The 27,770-nt window shown below is 34.0% G+C and overlaps 1 protein-coding gene across 1 annotated transcript; it reads left to right on the forward strand.

Annotated features, from left to right (window-relative positions):
* The first annotated feature begins 2,479 nt into the window (after positions 1–2,479).
* Positions 2,480–27,725, forward strand: Pdcd4 (programmed cell death 4). Its single transcript, XM_076834849.1, has 12 exons — positions 2,480–2,567; positions 5,981–6,085; positions 11,390–11,692; positions 13,532–13,626; positions 15,356–15,469; positions 17,240–17,461; positions 18,809–18,906; positions 19,758–19,872; positions 23,205–23,312; positions 23,512–23,622; positions 24,567–24,706; positions 26,986–27,725. Exons 2-12 carry the CDS (start codon positions 6,043–6,045, stop codon positions 27,044–27,046), a joined length of 1,410 nt encoding a protein of 469 aa, XP_076690964.1. The 5' UTR covers positions 2,480–2,567; positions 5,981–6,042; the 3' UTR covers positions 27,047–27,725.
* Positions 27,726–27,770: the final 45 nt, after the last annotated feature.

The raw sequence follows: 27,770 nt of genomic DNA on the forward strand, positions 1-27,770 counted from the left end.
AGTTTGCCAACCTGTCCCCCAAGAGTCTAAAGGTGCATAGTTTATTGAAGATACTGGGAAGAGTTGAAGGAAAGAAAGTTTTAAGTTTGTTGAAAAAGGTTCTTTCCAAGATTTTGGCCATGGAACAATCCCTCCCTCATTTTTTACATGATATCTACTAAGGCTCTGTTACAGTGCATAAAGGGAAAGAGTGTTTGACTTGTTCACGTGTGTGGGATCAAGGGTAGGAGATAGTTCTGTTTTTCACCTCTGAAGTTATTGATTTTGCCCCTAATTGTATTGCTTTGGACATTTCACATTTGAGATAGAAATAATTCCCATTTCACAATAAAGAAACTCAAATCTCTTTGAAGTTCTTTTGCAAATTAGGCAGATTGCTGGGGTTCAAATGCACACATTCGGAATTTCAAGGCTGTTTTCTGACTCTTCCTCCTGCATGCCTTCTCTTTGTCTTTTCTTTTCCTCATTCTTTCCAGGTCGCTATCTTATGAAGTAATGACCAGAACCTTAAGTTGTCTCTCTGCTCTCGGGACTCAGCGACTGTCTCAGGCCGGATTTTCCCACTGTCTAATGGGCAGTATTTGAGTGGTGTGTTGATCTCTTCAGATCCTAAATACCTCCTCCCGGACCAGCTTTCTCCTTCTTGGACTTACACTTTTTTTTACCAGTCTCACCCTGCCTACATATCACCTTTAGTGCTATTATTTCTCTGCACGAAAAACATCCTTCACTAGTTTCTCATCACCTCTGGAGTGTCAGAACCTCAGCCAAACATTCAAGCCCCACAGGGTGACTTGAAGGCTTTCTGGCCACGTGTCTTCACACTCTTCCCAGTATGTACCCACATTTACTGCAACCCACTTGGATTACTCACTGCTCCATATGCTTCCCCATCTCCTTTATCATATCACCTTGAAATGCTCCTGTTCTTACTTCATCTCTGCCTGGTACGATCCTGTTCATGCCTCATGCCCTACCCTCAGTCTTTTTTTCCTCTCATGATTTACATGATCTGTTTTCCAGTCCTCCCTGATTTCTCAGAGTACTGGAAGCACTGATCACATTTTACCTGGCATTATTTTATATGACTCCCTGTCCTAGCTCTTCTTCTTAACAGAATGTAACCTTGATGAGGACAAGATCTGTCTCACTCATTGTTGTGGTGCCCAAGAAAATACCTCATACACTTCCTGCACCCATGCAATGAATACACCTTGATATGAATTCACAAAGGTTCTCAGCAGTTGGTAGTCATCCCCATCTATTAGACAAGGGCCTCTGAATTAGCCTCATGAGTCATGTTCACATTTTAAAATCTGAGCTTCCCAGACACTCAGTTTTCTTTTATTGTTTTTACCATCATCTGCAGTCGGCCTTTCCTTCTCAGTCTCCTTTCCATTGAGAGGCTCTTTTTTTTTTTTTTTTTTTTTTTTAAACCAATGCTCTTTCTCTATATTTTTACTTCTCACTTGATTTTAGTTTTTGACCCTTTCCTTCTTCCTTCCTGCAAACAACCTTCTCTTAGCTCCTGCTAGGTGCTTCCATTTACTTGCTCGTGCTCATTTAGCACATTTATTAAGCACCAGTGACATAAGCAGACACTGATCTTAGGAGCAGATATCCTAAGATTTATTACATAAGACTAGGATATATTTGCCATTTTTAAATGAGCATCCAAAACACTTTCCCCATTTTAACAAATTACTCCCAAAAGAACTCATAAAGGAGTAAAAGGTTCACATCGTTTTTGTCCATCATCTCAAGCATACTCATGATGTCTGGCATCCCACTTTGGGCCAGATAGTCAGGAAATGGGGTTCTAATTTCAGCTTCACCACTAACTTTCTGTAAGAACTTCAGCCCCTCTCAGGATCTCTGTTTCTGCACAAGTAAAATTCGGAATTGAGGTTCAATCAGTAATTCCCAAGGTATTTTCCAATGGTTGTGGGCATTCGCTGAGAGAAACATACAGGGGCTGCACACAGTAGGAGCCAAGGAGTAAGCAAAGGCCGCTGGGCGAAGGAACTGGAGAGGTTGGGGTTATTTCCCTGAGGTTGTCCAGAAATGGAGTCAGGGACCCTCAGGAAGACTAAAGCCTTGGCTACAGCCGAGTCTGGTGAACGCTTTGAGGAGGCAATGGGTGAGCTGGGTCAAGGAAGCCTCATCCTAGCTCCCCACCCCAGGCTCAACCCTTTTGCCCAGTTTTCATCCGGGCGCTGTCTCCCAACGACCCGGAGCTGGGACTACCCACTCGGTTCCCACTCCCTTCACTGCGAGGAGCCTTGCGCAGGCGCTCTCCTGTGCCCTCCCCCCCACCCAACTTTCCACGTTTCACTTCCCTCCCTTTTCCTCCTGGGCTCCAGCTCCGCCGCTGCGATTGGCTAGCGGACCTCTTAGTCTAGGCCAATAAACGCCGCTCTGTCGCCCCCGTGTTACTGGGTAGAACAAAACAAAAACAAACAGAGCGAGAGGGGCCAGAGACGCTCCGAGGCGGCGGCAGAGGCTGAGGAGCGGGGTCGGGGCCGGCGGACCGGGGACCTGGGCGAGCGGCGGCGGTGGCCCGAGGGGTCAGTACCGGTGGGCACGGCTCGCACGCTTGGGAAGACTGTGCGCTCTTCCCCTAATCCGGGTCCCTCCTCGGAGACCACCGCACGTTGGGAGGGGGAGGGGGCGTGGAGGCCGTGGCCGGGTCCTGGAGGGCGGGCGGGGGTCAGCAGTCTCCTCGAAATCTGCTGGATGGGTGCGCATTTCCCCCCCCGCCCCTCCCACCAACGCCTTGGCCTGCGGGGGACCGGCGGTCTTCAATCCTCGAGGGCCCAGCCGGGACGCGGCGGCGCGGGCCCGCCCCCTCCCCCAAGCCCCCTCCTCACCTAGTGGGGCGCTCGCGGGCGGACCGCCTGGTCAGGGAGCCCCCTCAGAGTTTTAATATTGGAGAAGAGATTGGAAGTGTTTCCCGCGAGACCGAAATCCTGTGAGGAAGGTCTTCGCCCTCCCGCCCTCTGTCTTCCCTCAGAGAAGCCCACAGTGCGGCGTTCCCAGCCCAGGCCCGGCACCGGCGGGGCTAGGGGCCTTGGGGGTCCGGGCGCGCCAGCGGTGGGCTAGGAGGTGGGCCGCTGGGGCGTGGGGAGGCGAACACGTGCCCGCCATCCAGCCCTGCTCTGACTGCGCTGTCCCCTCCTCCGGCAGAGGGTCTCCTTAAGTTAAATATAGTCTCCCAGAAAAAAACCGGACGGCAGGGGAGGTCCCTTTTGTCTGCTGAGTGTGTGGATGTGGTGCCGTAACGTACACGGAGTTTTTTGTGAGAGCTTAGAACTGTCTGTGGACGTCAGTGTCGCCCATCTCCCCCTGGCCCTGGTGCGAACTGGCTACGTAGCCAGCAACCGTAGGCTCTACGGATGATTAAAAATGCAGCTAGGTGTGCGGCGGACCGAGAGCTTGCCACCTGTTTTTAACGTGAAATTTTTACTGGTGATTTTTAGTTTTGCTGTTTTTTGTTAATGGGATACTATTTGAGAAGCCACCATACACGTTTTAAAAAGGAGGCCACAGCAGATTATGTTCGAAATTTAATTATTGTTACATATGCCCTTAATGTTCCTTCTTTATAGGTTAATTTAATTCCTTTGAATCCCAGTAGGCGTCTTTTAATATAATTTGATTGGTTTGTCTCTAGTAGTAAATGTGAAGGGGAAAAATAGGAATGCAAAAATAAGTGCTAGTTGGTTAATTTCTGTAATGCTGTCTTTTGCATTATAGTGATAGAATCCAGACCTTATAAATCCTTCTATCTGATTTTAAGTTGCTGATAAGTATGACTGGAGCCTGGGAATGAAAACAAGTAATTTTCTAGTTGACATGTGCTCTAAACTTGATTTCCAAAAATGGCAGAGTAATTTATCAGATAAATTTCAGGAATTACATTGGAGAAAAACCTATTCAATTTCAGCCTTAATTTTTTTCCAACTTGTATGTTTAGTCTTATTTTCTCATTGAAAATTAATTTTTATACATTAGTATGAATGAACTAGGGTTTAATTATTTTTTTTACACATTCTCAAGTTGTGGGTAAGAATCTTTTAAGAATGTTAAATAGAAAAAAATCTACTTTGAAGAGTAAAAACGTGGAACATTTTTATCCTTTATTTTATTTTAAAGTGTTTTAATCTTTATCGTTTAAACCATTTTCCTGCAACCAAATATGTGACTGAATTCTTGATAAGATTATCATTGTTTAGAGATGACTTTTTTGTGATTACTTAAATAAAACAAATTTAGTTATAGATGATAGTCCTTACCTGATAATTTTCTTTGCCCAACTCAATACCTTCTGTATAATAGTTTAAAATAATTTTTTATTATTCAGAAAGCAGTATTTAAATTTTTGATTTAACAATAGAAGTCTATGCTTTTAATAAGCTTCTCTTTGTTAACCTTCAAAAAGAATCTTCCTGTAGAATATTATAAAATCTTTAACTAGATTTATAAGGTCTGGATTCTAGTCTTGGTTATTCCACTGAGCAGCTGTCTCTCCTTGGCCAGTCACCTACCTTCTCTGAATCTGTTTAATTGCGTGCAGAGTGGAATACCTACCTTACGGTTGTCCTGTGAGGTGCATGAAATCGTACATGGAAAATCATTTTGAACTATAAAGGCTTTATAAGCTTTGGTATAATCACTTTCTTTCTAAGGTTCTGTAAGAAAAACTCTCAAAGATTTTATTTACATCAAGAATGAAAAAGACCTTTAAGTGTTACTTTAGTTAAAAAAAAAAAAAAACAGGTCATATGACAAATGTAACACATTATCCCTTTCCTATAATATACTGAAATTAAACAGTGTGTGGCATTTTCAGCCATGGAAGGTACTAAATGTTTTTGGTTTGCAAATTATTTTTGTTCATATATCTGTATGAATCTCTATACATATTCATATTTTAAGATTCATTTTTCCTAAATCCAGAGTTGGTTGGAATTATAATGAAAAGTGATTATGTAGAATCATGTCAGTTTATTCTGAGCAGACTTAGAGAATGATCTTGCCAGTTTTTAATTTCTGAAGCAATATGATAACATCTTAGCTTAAGGATTACCATAATAAGAAGTTTATAACTTTAGCATACTCTGTATTTGTATTGGTTTAACAAGTTAATACCCACTCCCCATTTTTGTTTTTTTCTTTTTTTTTGAGAAAAGAGCTATGAACTTAACATTAACAAGTTCTAGTTTATATTGAGGAATTTAAAAGTCAGTTTCATCCCTGGAGGTATAATCTATCATTTTATCCTAAAGTGATGTCTAACAGCAACTCATATTATATGAAAATTTTTTTCCATAATTAGTCATTTTCAGCAATTTTTGCATTTTATATCAAAAGATGAGCATACTGCTAGTGAAATTACTGTAAATCACTGGAAGAACTTATATCCAGCATCTAAGGCTTACACAGATATAACACTTGTGTACTTTAAACCACTTTATAAAAAAATATTTCCAGAGAGATTCTGAAATCTTAATTCAGTTATGACTTCTGGCAATATATTTTAAAATATATTTCCAAGAAATGAATTTTTATAGTCTTTCTTTCTAATAGCGAGTATTATAAATAATACTTATAAGAAATTGGTAGAGAAATTGGCGTGTGTGTGTGTGTGTGTGTGTGTGTGTGTGTGACACACACATATCAGATTTTTGGGCTTGGTATTAAAAGATTTGGGGTGTGTGTATGTCTTTAACTTGAAAAATACACATACAGAAAATAAATCTTTAATTCCAAGTTTAAAGGGTGTATTGGCATATGCTGAAATCTGGTGGTATTTTTATTAAACTTGTCAAGAAAACTGGAACCAGATGTTAATTAAGTTATGCTTGCTCTCTTTGAAAGTGAACTCTTAAAAATAGAATTATTTTTTTTACTGTGTGCTTAAATAAATTGAATTTGCCTAATTATATTAGTTTATAAAATGTTGATTTTTTTAAAATAGATTCTAAAGGAAGACTTCCATTTGGTAATTTGTTTAATCAGTGCAAGTGAAATTAAGGAACAATGGATGTAGAAAATGAGCAGATACTGAATGTAAATCCCACAGGTGAGTAGTGTTTTGTGACAAGCATCAGACCATTTGATAGGAAAACTGTCTTTAAACACCAAATTTTTCATGCTGTAAGAAAACAGGTTATATTATTTTTTAAATCAAGTTTTTGTTTATTAATATTTTCACATGGCGTTGTTAGTGATTTCTTCAACATAGACTTAGTTGGCATCTTTGATATCTTTCCTAACTATTTGTTTGAAATTGAAATTACTTATGGTATTTTCCCATGGTACTTCAATAGCACATTAATACCATAAAAATAAACATGGTTTTGTGGACTAGATAACCAAATGCTGAGTAAAATGTGTTTATTGTGTAGCTTTCAGAATTTTCTTCCCAAAGAGTTAATTAGGATTGTGCAATATGTTAATAGTCATATTAATATATTTTAGATAATTATTTACTTAATAAGTTTATTAACATTGAAAGCTTTGTATTTTTCTGTACTCTAAAATATATTTCATGGTTAAATACTACAACCTCATTTCTCCAATGACTTTTATTCACATTGTATACAACTTTAGTTTTCTTTGATTTTGATTTAAAGTAGGCTAGAAAATTATAGTTGAAAATTCGCTCCAATAATTAGTGATTATTTCTGTGCTGCTAGATATAATAGGTAAGTGAATACTGGGCATGGTGGTGCATACCTGTATACCAGCAGCTCCGAAGGCTGAGGCAGGAAGATCACAAATTCAAGACCAGCCTCAGCAACTTAATGAGACCTTGTCTCAAAATTAAAAATAAAAAGGGCTGGGGTTGTGGCTTAGTGGTTAAGCACTCCTGGGTTTAATCCTCAGTACCAGAAAAAAAAAGTGTTTCATACCTAGGTTATTGCTTCTTTTTTGCACTGTCCAGTACAATAACCACTAGCCATTTGTGGCTATTCTGAATTGAGGTGAAGGAAAATCTCAATTTTTATATTGATTACATGTTCAAATTATATAATGGTTATATTAGATTGAATAAAACATAGTAAAATTAATTTTATCCATTTCACTTACTTTAAAAAAATTTTTTTTAGTTGTTGATGGACCTTTATCTATTTATTTATATGTGGTGCTGAGAATTGAACTCAATGCTTCACTCACGCTAGGCAAGCGCTCTACCACTGAGCCACAGCCCCAGCCACATCTCATTTACTTTTTAATGTGGCTACTAGAAAATTTAAAATGATGTGGCTTACATGCCATTTCTATGAGAAAGCACGTCTCTGAGATTTATAATTTTTGTTTTCTTACTACAATAAGACATCATTATAACTCCTCTCCCCAGTACTAAGGGATTTATTCTTTAGTATTTGGATAGGCATGAGACAGACATTGCAGTACATTCTTGCTATAGCATATAGTCCAAGTTAGACTAGTGTATTAATTCCAACTTCTACATTTACCAGTTTTGTTACTTTGAGGAAATAGGTTATTTACATGACCTTCAGTTTCCTTGTATATATATAATTGGGTTATATACTTCTATAGGTTTATTTTTAGGATTAGTGAGGTATGTATGTCAAGCATACAACACTTATTAGATATGTAAAGTACTCCTAAATTTTTTATTTTAATTTTTCCACTCATTGTACACCAGAATTGGAAATGTGATATTCTGATACTTTGGACATATAAGTTGAAGTGGTTACTGCTGAAATGTCAGAGAATTCACAGAGAGGGAATTAGTATATGGTAGAAAACAATTTTGAAGTTATCACATTCTCTGTACTCAGATTTTTTATCCTTTTAATTTTGATTTTATTAAGTCAGATTAATAGTGATTTGAGTTGCCCAAAATTTAGGTGAGTCTGAATAGCAAGATATTAAAAAAAGCAATCGATATAAACATGGGTTAAAAATAATAAGGTCAGGGGCTGGGGTTGTGGCCCAGTGGTAGAGTACTTACTTAGCATATATGGGACACTGGGTTTGATCCTCAGCACCACATAAAAATAAAATAAAGATATTGTGTCCACCTAAAACTAAAAAATAAATAAATTTAAAAAATAAGGTCAAATTAAACTATTCCTAGAGAAAATACTGCTGCAGACACACGAACATATTTAAGAAGGTGCTAAAATAGTTGGAGAAAAGAAACTCATGGGAAATAGATATGTTTCAATTAAATATTTTAATATTTCAAGAGACAGTTTAACACCTTTTATTATACTTCTAAGTCTTTTATCTTCTGGACTGTTTATAGTTTAATGTTAGCATAATGAAAGCTATTTCAAGTGATACTGTTTTTCTTAACCACCCATTCTTACTTGAAAACTCCATCTAATTTGTCTATGTCTGGTCTTTCTCCTTTCCCTTAATCTTCTGTTTATCTTCTCTACATTCACTCCTTTGTTCATCCTGTCTTTTTAGCTATCAGCACTGCTGTATTCTTGTTTTATGTTTTCTGTAGTTATAATCTTATGAAATTAAAAATGTGAGTTTGATTCCTGGTCACAATCCTTTCCAGACAGGGTAACTTTTCAATAAAATATTACCTTCTAAAAAGAGAGGTTAAACTTCAATAACTTGTATATAGAGCTTTTTGAGGCTTTTAGACCATATATGTAAAATGACTGGCATAGAACCTGAAGTCTAGTGTGTACCAGGTAGAACCTGGTATCTTGTAGCTTAATGATAGTAACTGTAATGAAAAAAGAAGAAATGATAGTAGTGCTACTATTAAGATGATAAATTATTCTTGCTAGTTTAGTTATGATGATATCTCATTCATATCTTGTAACACCAGCTTCCCACGACAAAAACTTGTAAAGCATTATTTTACTCTTCCTAAATCCTGAATCTGTTCCACTTGAAAACTGTTTTTTTCAAAGTGTGACATTATTATTAACTCCAGTTACTACTATTAACCTTTTCCAATTAGCTTGTGACTGAATTACTGCAACATTTTCTTAGCTGGTCACCCCCTTTGCATTTTATGTTTTTGTCTGCTATATTTTGATTTTTAAAAACTTTAAAAAAAATTTTTTTAGTTGTAGTTGGACACAGTACCTCTATTTTATTATTGATTGATTGATTGATTGATTGGTGCTGAGGATTGAACCCAGGGCCTCACATGTGCTAGGCGAGTGCTCTACTACTGAGCCACAACCCTAGCCCTATCTGATATATTTTGTATTCCTCCCTAAAATTGATAACCTGCACTCCTACCTATGATATCAAATCTAAGGTTTAATGATTTGAACGTGGGAGTAGTCAGCAGTGATAGTGTAAGGTAAGCAGGGGCAAGATCACAAATGACTTTAAATTACAATGTAAAGATTTTACATTTTAAGATAATGGGAAAACCTTTCAAAGGGTTTTCAGTGTGGGCATGTTTTGGACAATCAGTCTCTTCCATTTGGAGGCTCATTGGAAGATGGAAAGCAGGAAGATTACTTATGAGACTAATGGGATAATTTGAGTCCACTTAATGTTTTGTTTTTGCGGAGCGGGGGGTGTAGGGGTACTGGGGATTGGACTCAGGGGCACTCAATCACTGAGCTACATGCCTATCCCTATTTTGTATTTTATCCAGAGAAAGGGTCTCACTGAATTGCTTAGTGCTTCACCATTGCTGAGGCTGGCTTTGAACTCATGATCCTCCTGTCTCAGCCTCCTGAGCTGCAGGGATTATAGGCATGAGCCACCGTAACCTGCATGTTTTTGTTTCTTGATTACAACAATGTTTGTTATTAATTTTTAAACTTTTTGTCAAGAGTTTTAAGTGTGAATATTTTCAGAATTTGATTAGAATTTTTAGTTTTAACATATCTTAAAACATTAAATTTCCATGCACATAGATGTGATGCACTGTAGTTATAAGTAGGCATATTTAAAAACATTTAAGAACTGGGCATGGTGATGCACACCTGTAATTCCAGCTACTATGGAAAGTCTGGGTAGGAGGATTGCAAGTTCAGGGCCAGCCTGGGCAACATAATGGGACTCTGTCTCAAAATAAAAAGGGCTGGGGATGTAGCTCAGTGGCAGAGTGTTTGCCTAGCATGCATGTGGTTCTTGGTTCAGTCCCTAGTACTTCAATACAAAAACAAAACAAAACAAAATTTGAGTGATTCAGCTCTGACTTGAGTTAACCATTGAACAAAACCAGCCCAGTGATAACTAATTCAATAGCTTTTCTGATTTAAAAAGTTTTCAGAGCAAAGCCAAGTGTCTCCACATGATTTCTATGGGCTTTTGAGGTGCCAGAATGAAGGATGATTTGCAAAGTGTTGGTAATAAATAGAAGCACAGGTTAATCATGGTCATGACCTAGTTGGAAAAGCAAGACTGCTTCAAAAGAAATAACAAACTAATTTCCATCATGTGTTAAATGAACAGTGCATGACTGTTAGTGTAGCTGGGACTAGAGTTGTTATATGGAAGGAGTCGGATTGAGGTATATCCTAAAGAATTTTGATAACTGAAAGAGCAAGGGTGAAATTAAAAAGGGGATCATATAGAACTCCAAAACTGTTGCTCTCTTTTAGGGTATACTGTCCAAATCTGTTGCTCTCTTTTAGGGTATACTGTCCAAATTTGTTGCTCTCTTTTAGGGTATACTGTCCTTTTAAGCTGGAAGATTTCCAGAGTATGCAAAGTATAATAATATGAGTCAAATTTGGGGATATAAATTGACTTTGAGATGATGGATTTGAAAACAAACCTTATCTTGAAGGCAGTGGAACATCAACAGTTCAGCTCATAATTCACATATGATCACGTATTGGCCAAATGTCTTTCATGCTCTTTTGAGTTACTGATATTTCCTAACCCTAACAGGGTAACTGTACTTCATTATGGCATTTAAATTTAAACACTCTGAGCTTTAGTTTCCTCATTTGTATAAATGGTATAATAATTAATTGCCAAGTCTTGCGGATAAACAACAAAGTATACACTGAAATGCCTGACAAATAATAGACTTTCTGTAAATATTAATTTATCTCCTTTCTCTCAAGATTCTTCATCTTGCCATTTCAATTGCTTAACTCTCTTTGCTCACAAATGTCTGATTTTATGGTATTGATATTGATATAGATTTTATGATTAAACCTATGAGATAACATTTTAAGGACACCTTGTTAAAATCAATGCCTTAGTTTACAATTTCCTTGATAATGGGAAAAGTAATCTTATTTGGTTGTCATTTATTAGATTGAGTCATAGGAAATTGCCAATTTTTGACTATTAACATACAGAAATGGTAATTTCATGAGGTTCACCCTTATCAAACTCAGGACCATACCTGGTAGAACAGTGGGTATTTAAAACAATACTTAGTTTTCTTCATTTTTTTCCTTTAAAGATCCTGATAATTTAAGTGACTCACTCTTTTCTGGTGATGAAGAAAATGCTGGTACTGAGGAAATAAAGAATGAAATAAATGGAAATTGGATTTCAGCATCCTCCATTAATGAAGCTAGAATTAATGCCAAAGCAAAGAGAAGGCTACGTAAAAACTCATCCCGGGACTCTGGCAGAGGTGATTCAGTCAGTGATAACGGAAGTGAAGCCCTTAGGGGTGGAGTAACTGTGCCAACCAGTCCAAAGGGAAGGTTGCTGGATAGACGATCTAGATCTGGGAAAGGAAGAGGACTACCAAAGAAAGGTTGGTATATACCACGTGCAAAGAAACAAATGGGAAAAAATTGTATGGTTCTTGTCCTATGATTTCCTTGTTCTAGGAATGAAAGAAATTTAAACAGTAAGTTTTATGGTTTGTATATATCTTTTCATAGAACAATTTGAGGACCATCTCATTTTTTCTTTTGTTGATTCTTTTTTTTCTTGTTTGAGTACATTTAGTTTTCTCAAGCTGAACTTAACTGTTACTTCCAGCAAAATATGGTATATACTGATGTTTTTCAGTTATGAATTGTGCATTTACGGCTTTTGAAAGTAGTAGTCAGATTTACCATACTTCTTTTCTAATGAATTTTTATGTCCATTATTAAGAATGATAAGTAGAAATTTAGTAACATCTGTACAAAATTTTAATGTTTTCATAGATATGGTTCTGTGTGATAGTGTATCTCCAGTATCTGGAATAGTGACTAGCACTTAAAATGTGTTGAGTGAGGGGTCTTTTAGCTTCTGTCTTTAGTAAGATTTTGATACAATTCAGAGACTTGACTAACTTCTGAATGATTGCCACAGCTTTAATTTATAGCCTAATTATAATTTTGATTCTTTTCTGGTGATTAATAAAGTGCTTGGGCCAGGTGTGGTGGTTCATGCCTGTAATCCTGGGCAGGATGATCACCAGTTTGAGGCCAGTCTTAGAAATTTAGTGAGGCCCTAAGCAACTTGGTGAGACCCTGTCTCAAAAAAAGGGCTGAGTATGTGGCTTAATGGTTAAGCGCCTCTGGGTTCAATCTCCGGTATCAAGAAAAATTAAAGTGCTTAGAATGAGAAAAAAAGAATGAAATATGGGGAAATTGTATTTCAGCATCTTCCATTAATGAAACTAGAATTAATGCCAACGCAAAAATATGACTATGGAAAAAAACAGTGTTCCTTGAGGGGAAAGAAGAAAAAAAGAGTTATAAAGGACAAAACATTCAGATAAATGGAAATTATAGTGTTTTGTTAGCAATTGCTATTGCTTTTGAATACTTCTCCAATTATTGTTTGGATCAAAATGAAACCCAGTTTATCAGATTCTGGTTTACTTTGATGGTAAGGATTATACTTGAGGTACAAAATAAATTTCCAAAAAAGAAATATTGATGATGTTATAAGGGTTCTTAAATATATAGTATATTGGGCCTTATGAAAACATTCTAGTAAGTTAATGTGGAAAAAACATCATAGAAAGGTGGAATTGTTAAATTCATACTGGTTGGTATATAGAAAAGAAATAGTTATTAGGCCTGTTTATGCCTAAATAGCAATTAATTATTTGTAACATTTTGCTAATTGCAAAGTATAATACATACTTTTATATCTGGAGTATTTAATTTTAAACATTAGTAAGTGGGCATTGGTATTTCTCTATTAAATATTTTTTCCCTTGTTGGGTTTTCTGGGCCATGTTCAATTGGTCCAACATATTGTTCTTTTTTGGACTTTAAGAAATGCCAAAAATTAGAGCTCAATTGCCCTAAATAGCTATATGCAAAGGTCCTTGGTATGGCTATTTTTCAGATCATTTTTTCAATTTTGCTTTTATTTTAAAACATCTGCCTTTTTAGTTTTTATCTATATAATGTATTCAATTTGCTGTTTTAAGAAATAGTTTATAAAATATACACAATCCAATATTATTGAAAAAAGTGATCTAAATAAAAACTTTCAAATGTAATTTTCAACTTGAAAAATAAACTAGCATGAAATTAGAATAGTTTTTAAGCTATTACTTAACATTTGTACATTTAGAGTTATTTCAGATTTCAGCTAAAATTTGTGAACTATTAACTTTTTCCTTTTCAATTCTAAACTTTGTCAGGTGGTGCAGGAGGCAAAGGTGTCTGGGGTACACCTGGACAGGTATATGATGTAGAGGAGGTGGATGTGAAAGATCCTAACTATGATGATGACCAGGTATCAATGATTTACTTTTTAAAGATATTTAAAATTATTATAAATTTTTGACTTCTTGTTTGAAGTTTACTCAGATTTGTCAAATGATATTGTATATATTTATATTTTATATTGTATATACAGCGTATGTATCTAAGGTCATATATTTGGTACTTCTCAAATTGCTAGGTTAATTTTAGTTTAGGAAACCCAGTTATCTCATAGTAACATATAGATAATTCTTACTTGGTCTCTTTGACTCAAAAGAAGTTAGGGGCTGAGGCTGTAGCTCAGTGGTAAAGTGCTTGCCTCATGTGTGTGAGGCACTGGGTTCAATCCTCAGTACCACATAAAAATAAATAAAGATACTGTGCATTCATCTACAACTAAATAAATATTTTTTTAAAAAAGGTAAAGATTTTCAAATTTACTTAGGATTATTAAATTCTCCATTTTCAATAAATTCTGTTGAGTTACTATAGTTTCTATAGTATGATAATTGAGAAAATTCTTACTTTTTTGAATATAAAAATTATAATTCGGCTTCTTTTTAATATTACTATTTAGGATGGTAATGATATGATAAATTTTGTTTTGGGGACATATGATGTTTTTTCCCTAGGGATAATGCTGAGAATATAAATTTTAAATGGTTTTATAGAAAAATTTTAATGTATTTATCTTTTTAATGGAAAAATTCTACAAGTAGAGCAAATAGTGTGATGAATCTACTTGTATTCATCTCAGTTTCACCAGCATCAATAATTAACTTGTAGGCAGTCTTGTTTTATTCTTTATTTTCATTTACTCTTCCCCATCTGTTGCCTTCTCCTTTTACCATGTTCTGGATTATTTTGAAGCAAATAAGATATTATGATACAATTTTAAAAAATACTGTCTTTGTATAAGATAGGAAATGATGGTGAGGATTTTAAACAGGAAAAATTACACTATATGTTAGATTGTTTTTATTGTGTATTTGTATATATATACTTAACTAATAGTTGAACATGAAAATATTTCTAAAAAAATATGAAATATATATTTAAAACCAGTAGGATTTACATACTGTAAAATCTACTATTAGTCTTTCAAGTGTATTTTGTTAGACTAAAGCCAGTCACAAATTGCAAATAAATATTTCAGAGATTTTTTTTTTAATAGGGGCAAGAAAAATGGTTTGGTAATGGGCATTAATCATAGCTCTTTTGAAATTTCAATTGAACAGTGCTTTTCCTTAGAGATTGTTCAGTTAGTACAATATTAATCTCTTTTAAACTTCTATACTTTAGACTTTTATAATATTAATCATGAAGGATTTGGTTCCTGATTTGTAAAAACTTGACAATATTAGGACATATTTATGAGGTGCTACTTTATCTTTAAAAGTGAAGTTTTTAATGAAAATACAGTGTATGATAGGAAGCCATCTTTAAGAGTTTTGCTCATTGAAAAACTGGTTTTGAGAGTAATATAAAAAAATTAATACAAGATATGGGGGTCGGGAGCAAATCATATATTTGCTATGGTGAGTGGTTCTAATCTGCATATTGGCTTATTGAATTCTGAGTGTATAAGAAAGGATGACGTGTGTATGCTATTTTTATGTAATATGATCAAAGCAGTTAGCATGTTTTTATCTTGCCCTAAATGGGGATTACTAACCAGTGAAAGCATAAAGTTAAAATTTCAGTTTATCTGAATATTTTGTTCTTTAATTTATAACTTTTTTTCTCTTTTTCGTTCATAGGAGAACTGTGTTTATGAAACTGTAGTTTTGCCTTTGGATGAAAGGGCATTTGAGAAGACATTAACACCAATTATACAGGAATACTTTGAGCATGGAGATACTAATGAAGTTGCGGTAGGTTTAAAGTTGCAAGTATAATTTATTCAGTATAGCAGAGAAGACACTTATTATAAGCAAAACTTAACTAGAGCAATCTTGGATCACTGAATGTGCTTAAGCATTTCCTTTTGCACAAATAAATTTGTAACTGAGAATAGAATAAAATCTTGTTACATTAACAAATCAGTTCTTGTTCTTGTATGTTTGGGATTTGACAAGATTTACATGCCATTTCCCTCCCTCAAAATGGCACTACACACTATTTTTTAAGTATATGTACATTTATAACACCTATTTTTATAATTTACAAAATATACTTTATCAATTTCAGGGCATTTATGGATCCTTTGATATCTCATCAGGGACCTCAGTTAAGAATGCCTGACTTAGTTTCATTGTTTTGGCATTTATTTCAGTGCTCTGGATTTGGTTAAAATTTATCTTTGTGCTCTGTCCAAAAAACAAAGAACCACTGATGTAAAGATTTGCAAAGGAATGTACACAGCAGAAACAAAGAGAATAAAGTTAAGTAATTTTGAGCAATCTAGAAGTTAAGTAAAATTGGTTTCATCAGGATTACTGGATTAAGATACAATTGCAACTCTTGAGAAGACTTTTTATAATTTAGATTTCTTAAAATTCAGACTGGACTTTCTTGATTTGTTACCATGAGGTTTGGATTCTTTGGATTTATAGGATTTCAATATAAAACAAATATTTTTTTTAGTGTATACCATGTGGAGGAATTTATGATAGGTTATTCCTACCCTTTTGAATCCCAGGAAGTGAAGGAAATGATATATACATACAGATTATTAAAATATAAGGTGAAACACTCTATTATAGAAGAAGAGTGTTAAGGTCCTGTGAAGGCAGGTACTTAAAAATCTGTGAATACTATGATTAACTGAGTAGTGCTCAGAACAGAGTGTTGTGGAAACATAAAATGGAGAGCAATGGAAGAAGTGATTCTAAGCCATCTGAAGCATGATTAGGTGTTTGTTAGATAAGTGTTTGAAGAAAATTTTTCAGTAAAGTGAACTATCATGTTCAAAAGCAATAAGTTGTTAAAGTACAGTTATGGAATAAGATAGGATGTAGGAAGAGATTACTAACTAGGACACTAGTTAGATGGTTGTGAATAATTCTGGCATTCTTCTGGTAGTAAACCATGATTTAACAATTCTAAGAAAACTCGGAGTAAAGAGGAAGGCATTCATAAATAGTTGAGTTAGAATTTAACCTCTGGGGTCTTAGTACCTGTATTCCACTTCAAGTTTGACCACTCTTGGGCGCCCTCAGCCATTCCTTTTTCTGTGAAAAATTTAAAATTTTAATTACTTTTTGGTATGCTGAGTAGGATAATTTAATACTCAAAGGCCTAATTTGAGTATTAAATGTGGTAATACAAAGTGGCTGTTATAATGCTATATTATAAGTGGTCATTAAGTATTAGTTGCTGTATTATATTTTTAATAGGAAAATTTCATTGTATCCTAGTATTTAAAACATTAGTCCTATCTAACAATAATGGTTTAGGATCTCATTTGAAGCTTAACTTAAAAGTATAAGTTTTTGCTTCTAGGGAAAGATTTGAAGAAAAGTAAACAGCTTATGATAATGTAAAATGCAGTTCTCCACAAATGCCCATCACATAGTATCCTAGAAATAATACTACTACATTGTAAAGGAGAGGGTTAGTTACTAACATCACATTAGTAATATGTAGTTTAATGAACTATTTTCACTGTAGTTTATATTCTTTTTAAAAATTCTTTTGAATAGGAAATGCTAAAAGATTTAAATCTTGGTGAAATGAAAAGTGGAGTACCAGTGTTGGCAGTGTCCTTAGCATTGGAAGGGAAAGCTAGTCATAGAGAAATGACATCTAAGCTTCTTTCTGACCTTTGTGGGACAGTAATGAGCACAAATGATGTGGAAAAATCATTTGATAAATTATTGAAAGATCTACCTGAATTAGCATTGGATACTCCTAGAGCACCACAGGTTTGTATCATTCTTTTTATTCATTTCCTTTCCCCTCTATTCTTACAATTGTAGAAATAATATATGTTCCTAGTAAATTTTGGTAGGTGGAAGGTAAATAGGCCACATTGCCTCCCTTACAAAAGTAGACCTCTAACATTATGGTGTCCTACCTTTTATTTTTTCTATATGAACGAAACTATGAATCCAACTTTATCTTTTCTCCTGTGCTTGTGTATGTTTTAGAGTGTGTGTGTGTGTGTGTGTGTGTGTGTGTGTGTAGTATATATACGGGATACACACAAACGGGTGTGTGTATGTGTGTGTATTTTTGTCTATTTATATTATATGTAAGAAGTAGCTAGGATTTTTAAAAAGTACGTTATAATTGAATTTGCTTATGTGTATTATAAAAAGTTATTTGTAACTTTGAAAATGTGAAATTGCTGCTATTGTTAAAGTTTTTAATCAAAGTTTTAAATATTAATTTAGAAATAGGGTATAGAAAGGTCAGTTTTTAAATGCTGTAGTGCTTCCTATGACAGAAGTCTGTGGAAGGTATTGAGCTGTGATTCAAAAGTGGATCTCTTTTTCTCTCCACGTCAGTACATACTTTAAGAAAATAATTATATGAGTTTGTATTAATTATAGAATTTTTGAAAAATAAGAGCCAAAATGAGTAAAGTCCACAAAAATAACTACTGTGAAATTTTGATGATGTTTTTCTTGTATTTTATTTGTTTTATATCAGTATATGGCTTCTATTTATCTTTGTTTTTTTGTTTAATTAGAAAATGGAATTGTACCATGTATGCTATTTTGTAAACTGGATTTTTCTCAGACTGTAAAATATGGTTAATATTTTCTCCTATGGCCACGTAGTGTCCCATTTTATGTCTGTATTATTTAGTTACACCTTCATTATTAGACACTGAAATTGTATATAAATTTAATAATAAATACTATGAACAAATTTCAAATAGTTTTATACAACTTTTCTCCCTAAATTTCCTTAATCAGCTTTTTTAAAGAAAACTTGACTTATTTTTTAGGAAAGGTTTCTCTTGACTTTTAAGTCATTCATTTAACATTTAATAAAGTATCAGGCAGTGTGCAAGGTACTGGAATTCAGTAGTGGGCAAAGCAGATGCGGTCCCTACTCTGATAATATTGAACTTGAAGATCAAGATATGGGAGCATATGCCAAGCATGACTAATGGGTGCCAAATAGCTGTTTTTGAGTAGTCCAGCATGTCTTTTAGGCATTGACTGTGTAGTTAAACCAGTCTTCATCATTTACGTATTTAGAAATTGTGTCCTATATAGAGCTTTTTTTTTTTTAAAATATAGATCTCTTTCTTCTTATAGTTGGTGGGCCAGTTTATTGCTAGAGCTGTTGGAGATGGAATTTTATGTAATACCTATATTGATAGTTACAAAGGAACTGTAGATTGTGTACAGGCTAGGTAAGTAAATTAATTTTCCTACTTGCATTTATCAGCCATTATGGACATCTGTTTGTCACTTGTCTACATTCTCTACTTTTAAAACAATGAAAAGATTTTTGTCATGATACAACAGGAAGAGGGTGGTAACAAAATGTGGAAATTCTGGGTTTTAACTGATATATTAGCTACCTTCATGTCATGTCACTCTTCTCTGTATGTCTGTGTCCTGTTTGTAAAATGAATGTATCGGATGTGGAATGTTCTTTAAGGTTCTAACATTCTGCAGTTATTTCATATTCTAATAAGATGGACAACATTAACAGAGGGGCCTATTAGAATTTTGTTTTTGTATTTATTTACTGTAGAAATATTAGTCAGAAAATTATCTTTTTCACTCTTGTTCTTTTTCAGTCATAAGCTAAACGTGATATTTGGGAGTTTTGCTATATGATTTTTCTTAACTTCTTAGAAATTTAGAAATAGAGAAATGGACTTAGCTACCCATCTTGGTTTTTCCCAGTTCTAGATATTAACTTAATTTTCTAGGGCTACTTTGGGTCACAGTGGAATGGTACTTCTGGATAGAAAGGCATGGAACTAAGTAAAAGATATATACAAATTTCCTTTTCTCTGTAGGTCAACTTTTGGGTATTATCTTTTGATTTTTCTTGAGAAATGGAAGGTAATAGAACAGGAAAATCAAATTTTTACTCCCATTTCTATTTTGAAAATAATTTTAAAAACAAATTTTGAGATTTTTATTGCTTGTATTATATCAGAGTTTTTAGTGCAATAGGATTTTGTGATCTTTATAATTTGTAAACCTCATGCATGTCCAACTGTCAAAATTAAATATTTTGTTTTTATAGAGCTGCTCTGGATAAGGCTACTGTCCTCCTGAGTATGTCTAAAGGTGGAAAACGTAAAGACAGTGTGTGGGGCTCTGGAGGTGGGCAGCAATCTGTCAATCACCTTGTTAAAGAGGTACCTATTGGGTTTTGTTTTTAACTTAATTTATATGTGTTTCTGTGAAAGGAAAAAACTGCCTGCTAATGGGTATTTTTGTGGGCAGAAATTCAACTTAGTCTTAGTTGCAAATGGAAAATTGATCCTTTAAAATTAACCTTATACCCTCTTACTGTAAGTAATGTGCTAAATTATAATTATATAGTTATTAATTTTTTTCATTTCTGTGACTTAAAAATGATACTGTTAAAACTTTTCATGAATAATTACAAGAAGGCTGTCTGAACTTTTAAGGAATGCCTGAAATCTTTTTTTAACATATTTTAAATTTTTAAAAATACTGTTGGAATGAGATTATTTTGTAGTTATTCAGTAAGTATGTTTTTACATGGTTAATTTGAAACTGAATAGTGTCTGATCATAAGTGTGAATTATGAGCACTAGAGCAAATCAGTGTTATATTTTTGTGAGGAAGTTCACTACCTTATATGCATTCCTTAAAAGAAAAAGTAATTGAATTATTACATTGAAATGCCAGATTTATTCCCTATGAAATTATTTCTGGTGTTCTATAACACACAAAAAAGTAATTTTCTTACCTAAGTCATATAATTAATGACTTAAAGTTTATGTGCTTGTGATTTTTAACAATCTTTTCATGTGGTAATAATTTTTATTTTTAATCTTTTTTATATACAATTGATTTAATATTATATTTCTAGTTTAAGTGTTAAGGAGCACAAATGGAAGGTAGACTTTTGACTATTTTTGCTTTTATGTATGTTAAAATAATAGTTGAGTGAAAGTTTCTAATGTCACAGTGTTTCAAAAAAATTAATTATTAGAATAATTTGAGGTATAAAAATGGCCAAGATGCCAGGGCAATTAGGAAAGAAAAAGAAATAAAAGGACATTCTGATTGGAAAGGAAGTAATTCTAGCTCGAATTTGTAGTTAGGAAATCTAAATAAATCCACAAAATAAGTTCCCCAAACAAAAACCGTCAGCAATTCAGCAAGGTTGCAGGATATAATATCAATAAAAACAATTCAATTCTAGGGTTGGGGTTGTGACTCAGTGATGGAGTGCTCGCCTAGCCTGAGGTACTGGGTTCGAGCATCAGCACCACATAAAAATAAAATAAAGATGTTGTGTCCACCTACAACTAAAAAAAGAAAGTGAGGGCTGGGGATGTGGCTCAAGTGGTAAAGCGCTTGCCTGGCGTGTGCCAGGCGCTGGGTTCGATCCTCAGCACCACATAAATAAAAAAAGATGTTGTGTCCACCGAAAAAAAAAACAACCTGAAAAATATATTAAAAAATTCTCTCTCCCTCTTTAAGAAAAAAAGTGAAAAAAGTTCAATTCTATGTTAATATAGTAGCAATGATGATCTAAAATAAAACAGTTACATTTACAGTAGCATAAAAAATAAAATACTAAGAAGTTTAACAGAATAAATACAAGTCTTGTACACTGGAAACTGCCAAACACAGCTTGAAAGAAACTTAAAGACCTAAATGGAAAGATATCCCATGTTTATGGATTAGAAGACTTACTATCATTAAGATGGTGGTATTTCTCAAAGTATTTTGAGAAACTGAGGTGTTATATGAATTATTTCTCAATAAGCATGAGATAAAGGTTGAAATGAAACTATCAATAGTGAGTTTTAGTTTTGACATTATTTAGATATTTATTTACATGAAAGGAAGGTTTGGACAAAGACTTTTTTGTCATTTATCATTCTTAAAAATGCGTGGAATCTGAGGGGGAACATTTTACCTTTTATGTTGCAAAAAATATTAAAAACTAATGAGTGCAGTGGCACATGCACATCCCAGCAACTTGGGAGGCTAAAGCTGGAGGATTGAAAGCTCAAGGCCAGCCTTAGCAATTTAGCAAGGCTCTAAAACAACTTAGCAAGATCCTGTCTCAAACTAAAAAATAAAAAGCATTGGGGATGTGGCTCAGTGGTATCCTTGGGTTCAATCCATAGTATCTCGGGTGGGGGGAAGTCAAAACTAAGTAATATAATTTAAATAACAAATGTTAATAGGTAATTATAAAGCAAAAGTGCTTTATTCAAGTGCTCTGCTTTAAATATTTACTTTCTTAAAGCAAGATAGTAGGAATTATTTATCAGGATGTATTCTATTTAATTTTTTGTTATTGGTATTGAACCCAGGCATGCTTTACTGTTAAGCTACATCTCCAGTGTTTTATTTTTAATTTTGAGACAGGGTTTCACTGAGTTGCTGAGGGTTTCACTAAATTGCTGAGGCTGGCCTCCAACTTTCGATCTTTCTGTCTCAGCCTCTCATTGCTGGGATTATAGGCATGTGTCCTTACTCCCAGTCAGTATGTATTCTAATGATAAAATTTTAATTTACTTTTTATGAAAACAAATTGTAAAAGTTGAAAGTAGAGGATACTTTAAATTATTTTATCCAATCATCCAACATTCATTGTGTTGTCCTCTAGATGCAGGTGATTTTATAGGGAATTTATGAGGAAGAGAACATTTCTAATTGAAGCCCTTGTGAGGAATAACTTTTCCCACTGTTTTCTAGAGTCATAGATTTTATTGAACAAGCTTGAGTGGAACAGCCCAGAGTTTCTTAGCCAGGCATGTTCTGGTACACCTGTAATCCCAGCTACTTTGGAGACTGAAGCAAGTTCGAGACCAACCTAGGCACTTTCATAAGACCCTGTGTCAGAATAAAAGAGATGGGGATGTAGCTTAGTGGTAGAATGTTGCCTACCACATGCTAGGCCCTAAATTCAATTATTAGTATTGGAGGTGGAGGGGGACCTTAAGCTACAGCTGGAACCTGAACTATTGATGAATATTTTTAGATAATGGGTTTCAAATCCTCACTTGTAGAGAAGAGGAACTACATGGAGATCTTTGCTCTATTGAATAATTCCTCATTATTATCTTATTTTTGGCTCCCATTGCATTATTAAGATCATCCTGATAGAAATGAATTATTTTGTCAGTTTAAAAATTCAGAGAGACTTTCAGTTAGTGCCCTCTAGTGGTATTTAAAAATCCTTTATTTTTAACCCTGAGGCATTGTGGTCACAATCTACTTGTAGATTTCAGTGATTATTCAGACACACTGAAACACTGTATTTGCTTCATATTTATTAATCATTTAAAAGTTGGAAATCTTTTAATTATGAAAAAAATTCCTTTATGAGAGTACCATGCCAAGTCTGTATTTTTAGAGAGCTGTTTGTGACTTGCTCTTTTGTCTCATAACATTGGGATGAGGTTTAAATAAATTTAGGTAACACAACTTTTTAAAAGCCAGAAATTCTAACACATTCAACTTTTAAATCCAATAGATTGATATGCTGCTGAAAGAGTATTTACTGTCTGGAGACATATCTGAAGCTGAACATTGCCTTAAGGAACTGGAAGTACCTCATTTTCACCATGAGCTTGTATATGAAGTAAGATTACTTTGCTGTGTTAAAGAGAATTTTTAAACATTTATTTTTGCACTGTAGTGACTAACACTTTTTTAATAACATATCTTATAAAAATATTAAAGTGGTTCTTAAATTTTTAAGATTATTATAAAATCAGGATCATATATTAAAGGGAGCTCTCATATATGAATTAATAAAAAGTTATTCATTCCATTTTTAGGCTATTGTTATGGTTTTAGAGTCAACTGGAGAAAGTGCATTCAAGATGATTTTGGATTTATTAAAATCTCTTTGGAAGTCTTCTACCATCACTGTAGACCAAATGAAAAGAGTAAGTATAATATTTTGAAAAATTTTTAGGCATATATCTTATGTATACTGAATAAAGACTATGAATCATCAATGAAAGTTTCTTATAGGCACATTTAGTGTTGTTATGCCTATAGAATTTTTTTAAATGGTAGTGTTTGAGGTCTGAAACACTTGGAACATTATTTTGAAAGAAACATTTCAGTATTTTTTTGCCCGTTTTGAAAAAATGTGACTCTTTTCTCCCTCGTGGGTTCAGTTTCTAAAATATGACAATTTCTATTTCATATCTAGAGAAAAACATGGACTTTTTTTTTTAAAGAGAGAGAATTTTAATATTCATTTTTTAGTTTTCAGCGGACACAACATCTTTGTTTGTATGTGCTTCGAACTCGGGCTGCACACATGCCAGGCGAGCGTGTTACCGCTTGAGCCACATCCCCAGCCCAAAAAAACATGAACTTTTAACAAATTATACTTTTTTCCTATTTAAATTTGTGTTATTGAAATTTGGTTGAGGTTTTTTTATCTGCCTTGGGTTTTTGAAAAGGTAGTAAATGTAGATAAATAGACAAGGATTTTATCTGTTTATTTGCAGCTCTTTTGAGAAAAGTTTTAAAGAAAACATTCTGTAAGAAATGTACTTTACTTTTCAAAATTCAAATCTGACTTGTTTTACAGCATAAACATTTGGCCTTAAATATAGATTGATGACATAGTGATGGATTGTTTTATGACATGTATTTTTTATTTGTTCTTAAAAATTACACATGACAATAGAATGTATTTTGATTCATGATACACATGGAATATAACTTTCCATTCTTCTGATTGAACATAATGCAGAATTACATTGGTTGTATAATCATATATGTATATAGGAAAGTAATGTCCTATTCATTCTACTGTCTTATGACATGTGTTTTATATGGACTAACAATTCTGTACATAATTTCATTGTTTCAGGGTTATGAAAGAATTTATAATGAAATTCCGGACATTAACCTGGATGTCCCACATTCATACTCTGTGCTTGAGAGATTTGTAGAAGAATGTTTTCAGGCAGGAATTATTTCCAAACAACTAAGAGATCTTTGTCCTTCAAGGTACTTTTATTTAAATACTACTATCTCATTATAAAATCCTGTATGAGGTGCTTGGGAAGGTTAAGCTAAGAGTTTTCTGTCATTACAGCTCTTTCAGAAAAATAATAGTATCTTCTCTGAAGTGATTGAAGAGTAAGAACCATGTTTTGAGTTTTTAGAGAAACAAGGGTAAAGCTTGTTTTGTCTCCTTGTATGTGTGTATAGGACTATTTCATGAAGCACCAGTGTTTGAAGCAGAATAATTTTGTGGAGCAGTTCTGTGTTATACCAGACTCTTAAGTAGTTAAATGTTATTTCAGAGTAGGTATCATCACCTACAAGAGAAAAAATTGAGGCTTATGGAAGTATACTGTACCTTTTCTAAGGTCACATGACTAGTATATAGTAGAGGACAACTATTTCAGATATTTTCAGGCTCCAAAGATTTAGGCTCTTTTCCATACTGTGTGGCTTTCTTTGCTTTATTATAGGATAAAGAACTGAGGCTAATTGTTAGAAAGTATGTTCGTGGGTATTCATGCATGTGTGTGCACGTGCACGCGTGTGTGTGTGTGTATGTAGGGGTATTTTTCTTTGGAGGTAATTCTAATAAGATGTAACTTGAATTAGGGATTTTTGTTAATGACACTTATGATGTAATAGGTACATTTAGTAATAGACTAACTTGCTTGCATTTTACGTAATATTTTGTAATTGTTTAATCTGAAAAAATTTCTGAACTTTTAAGTGCATTGTAAAAACTGAATTTCAAAAAGTATATCCTCTTATGGTCGTTTGCTTTAGAAAATTTAGAAGCCATTACGAGAGAAGGAAAAAAAAATGGTGAAAGATTCAGTTCATTTATTTATCCATCTATCTATTTATTTATTTATTTTGGGGGCACTAGGAATTGAACTCTGGGGCACTAGACCACTGAGCCACATCCCCAGCCCTATTTTGTGTTTGATTATTCAGAGATGGGGTCTTGCTGTGTGGCTTAGTGTCTCGCCTTTACTGAGGCTGGCTTTGAACTCAAGATCCTCTTGCCTCAGCCTCCCAAGCCACTGCAATTATAGGTGTGCACCACTGTGCCCAGCAAAAGATTGAGTTTAATGGCTTTGACAGAATGTTTAGAAATGTCGACCTTCATTTATGATGGCACCATTCATAAATGTACTGGCATGCCAAATGGCATCAGTAAAATCACTCAACTTTGGCAAGATTTCTTGCTGTTTACTTCTTTATTTCCCTGCCTAAATCTCATAGTATATAGTGTAAAGCCTTTTATTCAATAAAATGTGGTTGGTTTCCATTTAGCCACAATTAAGTGTGAAAAGGGGTCAATACCACTATTTTTTAAGTTTTTCAGCTTCTTTGAAAATGTTGATTTCTATTATGGCTTTACTCTTGAGGGTCATTTTAGGAGATACCTAAATTTTCAGGGTATTCCCAACAACTTTAACTTTTATCCTCTATCCTTTTGCTTATTTGGGCTAAGTGCACATTTGTAATGGTCTTGCATGTTTATGTGTGTTAGTTGGGATCTGAGAGTAAAGGCTAATTTTTCATGGAATCTCTTTTCCCTTTACTGCTTTAGGTTGCTGGCTAGTTGTTCCTCTTGGACTGTTGCTACTACCTATAGCTGGAGTGTGGTCACATTATAGGGCTTCTTGAGTTTGAAATGCCAAGAATCCCAAAACGGGGCATAACCTAGAGTTAACTGGATTGATTGGGTTATGAGTTTTCTATAGCTGAGAAAAAGTTTTTTAAAAAATTTAAGTTACAATGGATAGTGTGATAAGTTCCATATTTCTAGTATGTGTAATTCTCAATTACATTATTAGTGTTTCCTATTTGGCTTAGTTTAACTTTTATAATGTAACAAATAAATATTCTAAATAAAATATTTGTCTTAGTTTTCTATTTTAACTTTAAAAATATAACTCCAGTTAGATAATAAAACTTATTTCAATAAATAAGCTTTTAAGGGCTGGGGCTGTAGCTCAGTGGGTAGAGCCATTGCCTCACACGTGTGAGGCACTAGGTTTGATCCTCAGCACCACATAAAAATAAATGAATAAATATATTTTAAAAAATTGTAAATAAGCTTTTAAACAAAACTACTCAGGTTTTGCTGTTCATTTGCTATTTTATGATAAGATGTGTAGCAGGGAAAAAAAGTCTTTCAAAACAAGACATGTTGACCTTTTCATGAATAATAAAACCCTTCAAAGTTTCCATTTTTTTCATTAAATATAGTCAGAGTTTGTCTCTTTCATATTTTTTATTTTTCATTACAGGGGCAGAAAGCGTTTTGTAAGTGAAGGAGATGGAGGTCGCCTTAAACCAGAGAGCTACTGAATACAAGAACATATAAGAACTCTTGCAGTCTTAGATGTTATAAAAAAATATGTATCTGAATTGTAAGAGTTATTAGTTTTTTTTTTTAAGCACTTGTTTTGGGTACAAGGCATTTCTTTACTGAAATTTTATAAACTTACATTTAAGGGGAATTTTTAAAGGAAGTGTTTTCTTTTTTTTTTTTTTTTTAATTTTTGAGGTGATAAAGGAGAGACAGAAAAATGTCCGCTTACGTGGAATATTCTAATAAGCTACTTTTTTGTAAGTGCCATGTTTATGACCTAATCATTCCAAGTTTTGCATTGATGTCTGACTGCCACTCACTCCTTTCTTTCAAAGACAGTGTTTTTTGTAGTAAAATCACTGGTTTATACAAAGCTTTATTTAGGGGGCAAAGTTAAGCTGCTAAAACCCCATGTTGGCTGCTGCTGTTGAAATACTGTGCTTTGGGAGTTAAAAAAAAAAAAAAAAGTTATTTGTTTTAAAGAATTTTTTAAAAAATGAGTTAGTCATGAGACTTATTCATCTTTCCAGGGAACATACTGATTGGTCTTAAAGACTAGACAGTTAAGTAAATGGTGGCTGGAACATCTATTTTTCTACAAAACTGGAAAAAACGATCCCGGTTCTACAAGAATGTACAACAAAATAAAACATGTGAAGCAGTGTTGATTCTTTATTGGGAGTAGATTTATTTTTGGTCTTTAAAAATTTTTTTTAATTT

The sequence above is a fragment of the Callospermophilus lateralis genome, chromosome 15, assembly GCF_048772815.1.
Source record: "Callospermophilus lateralis isolate mCalLat2 chromosome 15, mCalLat2.hap1, whole genome shotgun sequence".
NCBI classification, from domain to species: domain Eukaryota; kingdom Metazoa; phylum Chordata; class Mammalia; order Rodentia; family Sciuridae; genus Callospermophilus; species Callospermophilus lateralis.